The sequence below is a fragment of the Quercus robur genome, chromosome 10 (assembly GCF_932294415.1).
Source record: "Quercus robur chromosome 10, dhQueRobu3.1, whole genome shotgun sequence".
Lineage (NCBI taxonomy): Eukaryota > Viridiplantae > Streptophyta > Magnoliopsida > Fagales > Fagaceae > Quercus > Quercus robur.
Genome location: NC_065543.1, coordinates 12,494,111 through 12,505,602, shown reverse-complemented (window position 1 = coordinate 12,505,602; position 11,492 = coordinate 12,494,111). Strand labels below are relative to the sequence as shown.

Below are 11,492 nucleotides of genomic sequence, written 5' to 3'. Positions count from 1 at the left end.
ACTACATAGCTGAAGAATAAATATATGAGACACTGATTTCATAATTTATTAAGGGTCTGGTTAATGTGTGTCCTTAACACACATTAAACTTTTTATTTTTGGAAGCATTTTTTTGAGAATTGAAAAAATTATCATTACTTTTTTAATTCTTGAGAAATTTTTTCTCAAAAATGAAAATTAATGTGTGTCCTAAGGGCACAAATTAGTAAAATCCATTTATTAACTTGTATAATATTTGTATAATATTAGTAGTGAATTTTTTTTTTTTTTTTATCACTATTGATTACAAAAATCTATTACTTTTTTAATTGAGTTAAAAAAATGATCGCATGCACTTCATTTCTTCCTTGTAGAAAAAAAAAAAAAAAAAAAAAAAAAAAAAAAAAAAAAAAAAAGCTTTAACACAAATCTTATTCAGCACAAAAAAAAAAATATACACAAATGACCCACTAGCCTCAGCCTTAATAATTGTGGTTTGGCCAAAACAAAAAAGTTCTGTCTCCCTCTCTCTCTCCAAATGTTTGTCCTTTGATCATGCCGTGAACTGCATTATAATGCGGAGGAATTAATTAGTTAACTTAAGATTCGCACCAAATATTCAAGATGCAACAACTCCATGTGTCATGGCACTAAAACTTCTTATTGAAAACCCCCCAAAGTTATGTTAGGGCAGTGTAAAAAAGGGAACACTGAATAGACCGATCGGAACCAACAAAAAAAGATGGTCACCTTCATCGATCATGGCCCATCTCTTCAACCTCTGATTCGCTGGGTCCCTTGATCTCTAGGCTTCTTCACCTTTGTGTCCACTGTCCCCACTCTTCTAAGCATGTAAGATTTGTCTCTTTTTTATTTATTTGTTTTTAAGGTTCTGATTCTCTGATAAAGCAAAGTTGGTATTATTGAATTTGAGTTGTAACAATTCTTTGGCACCAATTTATTTTGACATTCCATTGTAATCAACGCAATGATATGGTGTGATTATTGAAAGAATTTCAGTTTTTTTTTTTTTTTTTTTGGGGGGGGGGGGGGGGTGTGGAATCGTTAAGATTTTGTTTTCATTTATATATATAATTCTTGAATTTTGAGTGTCTGATATAATTTTCATCAAATAAAAGTTTGTTGCAAAAATATTGAAATTTCATTGATTTTTTGTTTTATATTTTAATAAATAGAAGGGAAAAAAAACTTTTTTTCTTTTTATAAATTATTATAAATTTTAGTGACTTATTTTTCTTCTGCTTGCTCTACCACACAATCTTTTTCTTTTGGGCCAATTGCAACTTACTGACCTTTGATTTGGTCGAAATTTAAGTTACCTAACCATAATTTGAAATTTAACACTTTATCTATTTGAAGTTAGGATTCCATAATCCACTTTTATTAAAAATGGGACTATATATATAATTTTGCTCCCATTTTATGTCTCTCTCTTCTCAAAACATAAAAAACATAAAAGAACAAGGTAAAACGAGATCAAAGAGTGAGGGTTTAGTAAAAATTAAGAACAGACATTAGTCGCATTTTTAATATTTCCCTTTGCTTCTTAGTGGACTTTACTTACCTAAAATTAGCTCAATTAGGATTCCATAATCCACTTTTATTAAAAATGGGGCTATATATATAATTTTGCACCCATTTTATGTCTCTCTCTACTCAAAACATAAAAAACATAAAAGAACAAGGTAAAACAAGATCAAAGAGTGAGGGTTTAGTAAAAATTAAGAATAGACATTAGTCTCATTTTTAATATTTCTCTTTGCTTCTTAGTGGACTTTAAATGCATATAGACACCATAGTATAATAATGGAGCCTATAAAGATCCAAACACATATGCTCATTTGGAAGGCTCCAAATTTGGGCACACCTGAATTTTTAACCACATTCCAAAATTACGGAAATGTGTTGGGATAGAATTGATACCCCACAGTCCACATGAAGCTCTTGAAGAAAGCTGCCTTTCAATCTCTACTTTACCCATATGTGTTTTGATTTCAGAGTTTTTGTTCTATTCCATAACGTGGTGTTCAATGATTTGAGGCACCCCTTTTTTTCTCACTTTCTTTTCCTTTTCTTTTCTTTTTGTTTTAGTCATAGACTCAATAGGCAAAATGCATTGTATAGTTTTATCTAATCGAGTGGGTTCAATTCCATTCAGGTCTTATAGAATTCAGAAGGTAGCTCTTGTGCTTAATTTTTACTAAATCCTCACTTTTTGATCTTGTTTTTCTTTGTTCTTTTTTTAGAGACATAAAATGAAAGCAAAATTACATATTTAGCCCAATTTTTAACAGAAGTAGGTTACAAAATCCTAACCATGGATAAACAACTTAAATTTTGGTCAAATCACAGATGTGTAAATTGTAACAAGCCCGTTTCTTTTTGTTCCCAGACAAACATCACTCTTTTTTCACGTTCTTCTCTTTATAAAGCACAAACACAACTTTATAATGTAGATAGATAAAGAAGCACAAACCAACTCACACGACTCCCTAAGTTGAAATAGGAGGACTTACTTGAGGCTTGTTGGCGAAGCCTCTTTCACAAGCTCATTAGAGAGCTTTGAGTTCAGAATGGGCTCGACTTTGGTGCCACTTGCACCCAACGAAAATCAGCTTTAGAAGGAACAAAAGCTTTTTTCCTTGTCCTTTTTAGACACTCAGATTCCCTCAGGATCATCCTAAAAGTTTTAATAATTGTACTTGTTCTGTCAAATTAAATCTTATCTGCAGATGGGTTACTTTTATGGTTTTGTTGTGGACCTGTGGTTATGTATTCTTGAAAGAATCAAGTTCATGTTTTAATAAAAGATCAAAATCTTTGGTCATTTCATTCTGATTGATTTATTGATGGAGACGATTTCAAGGCGTTGGTAGTTGGGTTTTGGTTGGTGGAGCTTTTGGTACTCTTGTGTCACAGCTCGTCGTCTCTTTAGAAACAGAGAGAAGATTCTTGAACCATCTCAATCTGGAAAGTTGAAAGACAAACAAAAGCTCTCAGGCTCTTAGATGAGCTTATGGTATTTCTTTCACTGACACTGTGATCGTTGATATGGCACATACAGTTTCAAAGCACATATACCCATCAGCTGAGAATTCAAGATAAACGCAAATTCACATTATCAAAGATGTAAATATGTAAACCATACAACATACTTAGGTGCATAAATAGCCCATGGAATTTTAGAAATCCTTACCACCCAAGCAAAGACTTTTGAAATTTATAGATTTGAAATCCAAACGCAACAACTACTAAACAAAATTCTCATCTGCTAGTGCTAGTTCTTAGATAAAGAAAAGGTGTACACACATTTTTTCATCGGGCTAGGGGATGGAAGTACCCCTGTTAGACACAAAGGGAGGTAGAGGACTCTTCTGCGGCGATGGAGCAGTGTTGACAGAGGGAGGCAGAGGACTCATCTGTGGTGTGCCTAGCAATGGAGCAGGGTTGTGACTCGTTGTAGTTGAAGGTGGGATGATAGGAGTGCTCGGATTGGGTGGAGAAACATGATAAGCTTCATGCAGCATAGAGGGATGTGGAGGATTCTTTGTTTGTGTCATTGCTGAACTGGGAATGTAGGTGCCTGGACTGGGTGCTGATGGAGGCACCGGAACATGAGGAGCCCAATCCAATCCACCTAGTAAAGAAGAGACATTAATTTGATCACCAGCTGAGGCCTTTTGGCTGAAAGGATTGGGTGGAGAAACATGATAAGCATTATGCAGCATAGAGGGATGTGGAGGATTCTTTCTTTGTCTCATAGCTGAACTGGGAATATAGGTGCCTGGACTGGGTGCTGATGGAGGCACCGGAACACGAGGAGCCCAATCCAGTCCACCTAGCAAAGAGGAGACATTAATTTGATCACCGGCTAAGGCCTTTTGGCTGAGAGGATTGGGCACTGGCACAAATGTTGGAGGGACTTGGTCTTGGTTTCTCTTCATTGGAATTTGGAGGATTTTTCTTGCCTCATAAGAAGGCAAGCTAGTAAGCAAAAGTGCCACTGCGGCTAGGAGAAGCATTTTTAGAAAAAGAGAAGGTGACATATTTAGAAGCAAAGAGAAAGAGGGTTCTGAAATTTTTGATGATCAATGTGAGAGAGAATCTGGTTTTATTTATACAAGAAAAATTTTACATTGGTTAAAAGATCCATCTTTTAACCAAACCAATTACACTGAAGTTTGTTTACACATTAACACAGTTTTAAGTAATTTCGTGGGCAGACACAGTGTTAAGCAACCTTTTTTACTTTTGAGTGGTCGAACGCAAGAGGAGGAGTTCATTTTGTCCCCCGGCTTATTATGCCAGATTTTAAACTCTTATGGAATGGCGTTTTCATGTTATATTAGTTGAATTCTACTTTTAATTGAAGCCCTGCCAAACGAGCAACTAGTCTATCAATCGGTCATCCCTGAAAAGTGAACGTGGCTAATGATGGCTCTCTCTCTTATTGCTTTCATTCCAGAATTATTTTTATTATTATTTTTTTTATATAAGAATTTGCTGATTACTTCCTTTAACTTAGGTCAATTGATTACATCACAAAATTTTTCTTTGTGCATTTTTACACTACAATGCAACTGATATTACCCCAATCCATTAATTATAAATAACTACCCATGTTTTGGTACTAAAAGTTATTTTTAGTAGGATTTATATTTTTGTCCTAGGGAGTTTATCACTGGATTGCAACTTCAGAAACATGTTTTATATCTCTAATATCATTGGCAAGAGGGACCGACCTCATTGAATGCCTTTTTCTTGGGAAAACTCAAAAACCTCAAAATTAAGCACAATCACAATTAGCAATTTACCACCGCACTCCCTTGGTGCGATGGTCACTCCACAAGTATAAGTGCTTGTGGAGTGTGGAGGGCAAGGGTCGGGGTTCAAGTCTCCAGGAGGGAGCTTCACACACATATACACTTAGATTAGGCTAGAGTAGAATTCTATCTTGTATCAAAAAAAAAAAAAAAAAAAAACAATTAGCAATTTAGCATTGCCCTGATTTAATAACTATTAGGAAATAAAAAGAAGGAAAACAAAAGGGAAAAGTTTCAAAATTCATTAAAAGAGATAGTTATTAAGACATACACTCTCTCTACATGAATGTTTTGTTTGTTTTTTTGTCAAAACCTTGAAAAAGTATGTATGTAAAGTTTGTAAACCCCTTTTAAAAAATGACCCTTGAAATCTTTCTTCTTTTAATTTTTCAAGTAGATAATTCCATTCAAGCCACCAAGGGGCAAACCTAAAAAAAACCCATGTCGTGCCCCACATCACAAGTCACAACAAAATCACCAAGCATGATTCTTTGAGATGGAAATCATTCCAACAAGATTACACAAAACTACCCACAGCCAAATAAGTAGGAGAGAGAATGTTGCATATATAGGTCAAAGCTCAAAACCTAGAAAAAACCAAAATAAACAAAACAAAAAAGGACCCGCCAACAGATTCTGCGTTCCCAAACGAACAACTAGTCCATCAATTGGTCATGTTTGGTTCAGTATGAATTTCTATGACAACCTTTTTCTATGCTGAGAATTGAGAATATTATATATATGACATTTTAATGAAAACATCTTCAATTCGTTTGCTCTATCTACTGTTCTACTCCAGCACCAATTATAGTCACAATTCGATCTACTTAAGGTACCGAGGGTACTGAAAAACCAAAGCGTTGGAATCAATATTTCTACTTTGCAAGTGAGTATTTGGACTAATTATAATAATTCTCCTATCCAGTTGTCTCCTGACCTATGCGAGCATGTCAAATTTACCAAACTTATTTTCTTCTTGTGAATATTATTCCCTTCTTTTTAAAAGTACGTTATTCATCTTTTTAAAAGTAATTCAGCATTCCCTTCTTTCTAAATCCATCTCTTAATTTTTATGATATCCATAATAATTAATTACAGCCATATTAACCAAATATATTAATTTATATCAATTATCACTCCTTGGACTTTTGTCTCTCTTGTAAAAATAATCATAGTAAAGGAGTAGGGCTTCGACAAAGTGGTCAGTGGTGGTCCCTTTTAATGCACTTACACTTACAGTCTTACACGTAACATCTCACGTTGCTTGCATGTTCTTTATTGGGTAATGAGTTCCTCGTCTACTTTATCCATGAATACATAAAGACAATGTGTTGTTTCTTCTGTGGGTTTGTATCAATTTATTTAATATATATTTTATTTTTGTCTGTGTAATTTACTTCTTCATTTTTTGCTTTCATAATTGCATCAATGATCGTTGCTGTTGTATGGCAGTATACCTTCACGAAAAGGTGCATGAAGCAGAATCTTATCCAGGCTAAGTGTATACTTTTAAACTATCAAATTGAATTCATTTGAGGAAATACTAAGCAATTTTTTTTAAAAAGTTTTTTATGTTGATTTTTTTTTTTTTTTTTGGGAGTGTGTTGATAATTCGATCAACTCTTATTTGATGTTCTTATATGTGGAGCAAGGCTTATCATTTCAACTTATTTTCATATTTAAGGCAAGACACAGTATTTTGTAATATTTTGTGCATTAATTAGAAAGGTTGAATGAACAAAAATTAAATTAATATACATGAGAAATTGTGTCACATGATAGAATTAGAATTTGAGATCGATCACGTGGTTGCTGTCAAACAAGATAATTGTGATGATTAAAAGACAAAATAGGATAGTAGCGATCCATATTGTTTGGTATTTGTTGTTCTTGGTCTCGTATTTTTGAGCAAGCTATGTTATTATAAAGAAATGAAGCTCATGGTCTCGTGTTCTAAAAGACTCATTTGATATTTTGAACTATTATATGAAATGTATTTGTAAATTATATGACTAGATCTTTGATTCTATAAATGAGGGTCTTCTGCCATGAGCTACCTTTATAAATTGATCTTGAAGACTATAGAAAAAAATAATAAAGCTTCATGTAATCATGTTGTTCCTTATTAACCATCTCAATTAATTCTGGTCATATGGATTTTTTATTTTTTTTATGTATGCAGATGCATAAGTTGGTTAACTTGGTTTGTCTTAAAAAGTGTTTCTGTATATGATTAAAATAAGTTTTGGACCTTTGGTACACAATATACAATATGCATTCATATAATATTTGTTGTTTGCGCCCTATAGTTAATTTTTGAAAAAAAAATTTAGGGTCAAGTTATAGCATTCTAGTCAAGAGCCTTGCAATTCAACTTGTCGATACTTTCTAGTATATCCATGATATTCATAGTTCAAATCTTCATTCTACTATTATAACTATCAAATCAAATATATATATATATATATATATGAGATGGGTTCAAGTTACACCTGGTGTAACTCTTGTGAAGTTACACCTGGTGTAACTCTTGTGAAGTTACACTTTTTTTTCACTGTAGATTTGTAAGTGATCTAACGGCTAAAAAAATATCATTAAATGCTATTGCTTTCCATCTCATTCATAATTAATACTAGTATTTTTTTTCTCTGTCCTTATTTATTGTTTTTTGCTTGATAATACTCCACTACTACCTCATTGTGGAAACCAAAAATTGTTTTTTTTACCCCGTTTTTCTGTTTATCACTTTTTGATGGGTATATCCTATTAAGAGAAAATTAGGGTTTCTTTAGAACTTCATAATTTTTTAGGGAGATTGTTGGGAATATATGTTATATTAACTACTTAGTTGGTCTTATCAAAAAAAAAAAAAAAAAAAAAAAAAAAAAAACAACAACAACAACAACAACAACAACAACAACCTACTTAGTTGGAGGCTCCCCAAGGTGTTATCTCTCCAACATAAATAGAAAATAACTTCATACTTTACATTGACTAATGAGTAGGCATGCAAGAAAATAGTAGCTCAATATTGGGATCCCAAAGCAATACCTTACTTTCTTTTCCTTTTTCTTTTTCTTTTTCTTTTTTAATATTAAAAAAAAAATCTACTCTAACCTAATATAAGTGTATATGTGTGTATAAAGCTCTCTCCTAGAAACTTGAATCCTGACTCTTATCCCCTCACACCTCACAAGGACTTATAATTATGGAGTAACGATCACGCCAAGGGTACGCAGTGGTAACAATACCTTACTTAGATGAAGACAAAAAATTACACAACATGCAAGCCATATTTTGTTAACTTAGAAATATACAAAATTACAAAGTGAAGAACAGATCGTGGTAAATAGATGATGAAATATTTATTCCTTAGGAGCTATATGAATTACAATATCATTATTTTGTGTTTTTAAGTTACACCAATAAATTTAATGCAAATAATTAATATCCATGCTAATCTTAATCTTGCGGAATCTCTATCATCTTGATCTTGGAATCCATTATTCCGTTATACATTTCACAAAATTATTATGGCTTTAATAATGCATAAAACCTAAGACCTTGACCCCAAATACAAGGCCATTAGTTTCCTAATTATCTTCCTCTGTAATGGAAGTTAATAATTAGAAAGTCATTATATTTTGGATAAACTACATATTTGGTCCTTATCCTTTATACCATATTTCAATTCAGTCATTAACCTTTTAATTGTGTCAATTTGGTGCATAACATTTCGGTGTCATGTCAATGTAGTCTCTATTGTTATATCTTGGATGAAAATTGCTGACATAACAAACAGCCAAAATAAAATTTTAGTTTATTGTCACATCCACAAAAGCTAATTTTTTTATTTTAACTATTAGACACGTTGTCAATTTTTATTCAAAAGATAATGACAATGACTAAATTAACATGATATTAAAAGGTTAGGAACCAACTTAACACAATTAAAAAGTTATTGATTAAATTGAAATATGATGTATAAAATAGGGACTAAATATATAGTTTACCCTTATATTTTTTATTTTGTCACGTCAATTGCAATGTCGGATTTAAATCTTTCATCTCGAAATAGTAAAACATCCTCTTAGTATTTTACTCATATCACAATTGTGTCTGTTTAATTTCCCATTTAGAAACTGTACTTTTTATTAAGTATAGTTTTTTTTTTTTTTTTTGATATCTTAAAAAAAAAAATTTTAAAAACTATACTTAATAAAAAGTAGATTTTTCTATTGTTGGTATATTTCTTTTTTCTCCGTAAATTTTGGTTAAGAAAGAGTCTTTTAAAGAATATAAAAAGACAATGGTTGCACACTTGCACGACAATGTCTGTTTGTAGATTTTGTTATTGTTGGTATATTTCTCTTTTCTTTGTAAATTTTGGTTAAGAAAGTCTTTTTAAAGAATATAAAAAGATTTTCCTTCTTTCCACGATTCTCTCACAGCAAAAGTCATGATTTATGAGCCATGGGCTGTAAGTACTTATTAGTGGGTCCCTAACTCGCTATCCACCACATATGCACTAATTATATTTGTGTCAATAAAGCGCGGTATGTAGACCTTTTTTTTTTTTTTTTTTGTAATGGATACTTCAATAAGGAAATATAAACCAGCCCCCATCAAGTAGTAGACCAAAGGTGCCGAAATCTACTAGCAGAATCTTTTTTTCTTTTCTTTTTTTTTTCTTTTTTTGAGAAACAGAAAATTCTAATTTAATAAAATCGAATTTAGATACCACATTAATGGCTTAGAAAAATTAAGCTCAATTGTTAATGTAATTGACCAATTGACATATGCATGGATAAATAAACAAAATAACAATCCCAAACAACAATAAAGCACCCACAAGAATACCGAAGTGTTTAAGAAGAGAAAAATCCGAGAACTAGGCTGAAAAAACTATTTGGAACCTCTAGCATCAAACGATTCACCAAACAATAATAGTTGCAAAATGTGTCACTTACAAAACCCTCCAAACTAAGTAATGACTATTTATTGAGTTTTCAACTCTTGCTAGCAACTAATTCCTTGTATCATTTCTTCGTGATAGCTCTGAATCTACAAGTTGAGCTGCCAACCGCATGATCAAGTATCCTTGATCACTCCGAGACCTTTTGGATTTGGGAGTGTTCACCAATGATTTCGAACACCAGCAAACACTCAAGAACAAAGAAGGCTTTGATGCATGTAGTGGTTTTAGTCTCCTCTCTTTGTAATTGGTAATTGGACAATTGGAGGGGAGAAGGCAGAGAGATGAGAAGCATTTTAGCTCTAGAGTTTTAAGGTTCTCTCTAGCCCTTTAATGTGGGAATTGGATGTTGAATTTCTTGGGAAATGAGAAAAATACAATGAGGCTAAAGTCTGGAATGGCAAAGAAATTCGTAACAAAATTCTCTAAAGTTCTGGCAGATTCATATGACCCACTGAGAGGTGAGTGAGGGGTGAAGTTTCAGTCAAATTGAATTTCTAACTTTTGATTTCATCTCTCTTTTTGATTGACACATTAAGTTCCGTACGACCAAATTTATGCATATACCGACTTCAATTTTCTGCACCTGACCTCAAATTCCTGAAAATGGTTTTTTATGATTACATTAGTAATAATCCAGCAAAGGGAAGATTGTTCAGAGCGGGCTCAATGGACAATGGGGATGGAATAGTTGTTGGGTGGTTAGCAGCTGCTAAATCAAGTTTGCATTTAGGTGAAGGATGTATGACTTCTTTACCAATAGTTGAGACCCAATCAAGTGATGTTTTGGCTTATATTTCTACTAATGGAATCTCAATTATAGATAGCCAAATTTTCTTATCCTCCCATTTATTCCATTACAAGTTTAAATTCACAACAGTACATGAATACAATGTAAAAAGGTTAAAATACATTTTTGATCCTTATCTTATACACCATATTTCAATTTGATTCCTAACCTTTCAATTATATCAATTTGATCCCTAACTTTTCAATACTATGTTAATTTAGTCCATACTGTTATCTATTGAATGAAAATTGATGATACGTCTAATGAACAAAATAAAAATTAGATTCCATTGATGTGACAATAAACTAAAACTTTATTTTGATCATTTGCCATGTAAGCAATTTTCATCCAAAATATAATGGCATTGACTAAATTGACATGACACTAAAAGATTAGAAACTAAATTGATATAATTGAAAAGTTTGGAATCAAATTAAAATATGGAGTAAATGATAAAGACCAAATATGTAGTTTATCCATGTAAAAATTGAAATTGAAATTACATTCAACTTGTCATGGAATTTTGGCCAATAAGCTAAATATCATAACAACATAAATAATTGATACGCATGTAGGATTTTTTTATGGAATAAGTAAGTAGGAATTTAATATATAAACAAGCCAGGAAAAGGAAAGAAAATTCCTCAAGAGAACACCTATTATATACATTGGATTGCATAAGCCAAATTATATGACTACCATTTTTTTTTTCATTTTTTGAGAAACAAACACACACACATGGGAGAGGGAAATGAGTTCTAACATAAAGGTATACCACAACTCCACTCAAAGGCCATGATAACTTTTAAGAAAGGATGGGGCAAATTATAGACTACCATTATTACTTTAGATATTAAAAAAAAAAAAAAAAAACCTTTTTTTTTAAAGTGAACTCAGATTTCAT

General features: G+C 32.1%; 1 protein-coding gene across 1 annotated transcript; it reads right to left on the bottom strand.

Moving 5' to 3' along the window:
• Positions 1 to 3,014: 3,014 nt before the first annotated feature.
• On the bottom strand, positions 3,015 to 4,022 carry LOC126703843 (extensin-like). The gene is made up of 2 exons (XM_050402911.1): positions 3,341 to 4,022; positions 3,015 to 3,088 (listed from the first exon to the last, which is right to left on the bottom strand). The coding sequence occupies exons 1-2, from the start codon at positions 4,020 to 4,022 to the stop codon at positions 3,015 to 3,017; spliced, it is 756 nt and encodes a 251-aa protein (XP_050258868.1).
• Between the last annotated feature and the right edge of the window lie 7,470 nt (positions 4,023 to 11,492).

What these genes read in the sequence shown, in the direction of transcription:
- LOC126703843 (XM_050402911.1), bottom strand. Translation starts at nt 4,022, where the DNA reads ATGCTTCTCCTAGCCGCAGTGGCACTTTTGCTTACTAGCTTGCCTTCT. An exon ending in TCCCTTTGTGTCTAACAGGG is followed by an intron (nt 3,089 to 3,340) that starts GTACTTCCATCC and finishes TTGAATTCTCAG; the next exon opens with CTGATGGGTATATGTGCTTT.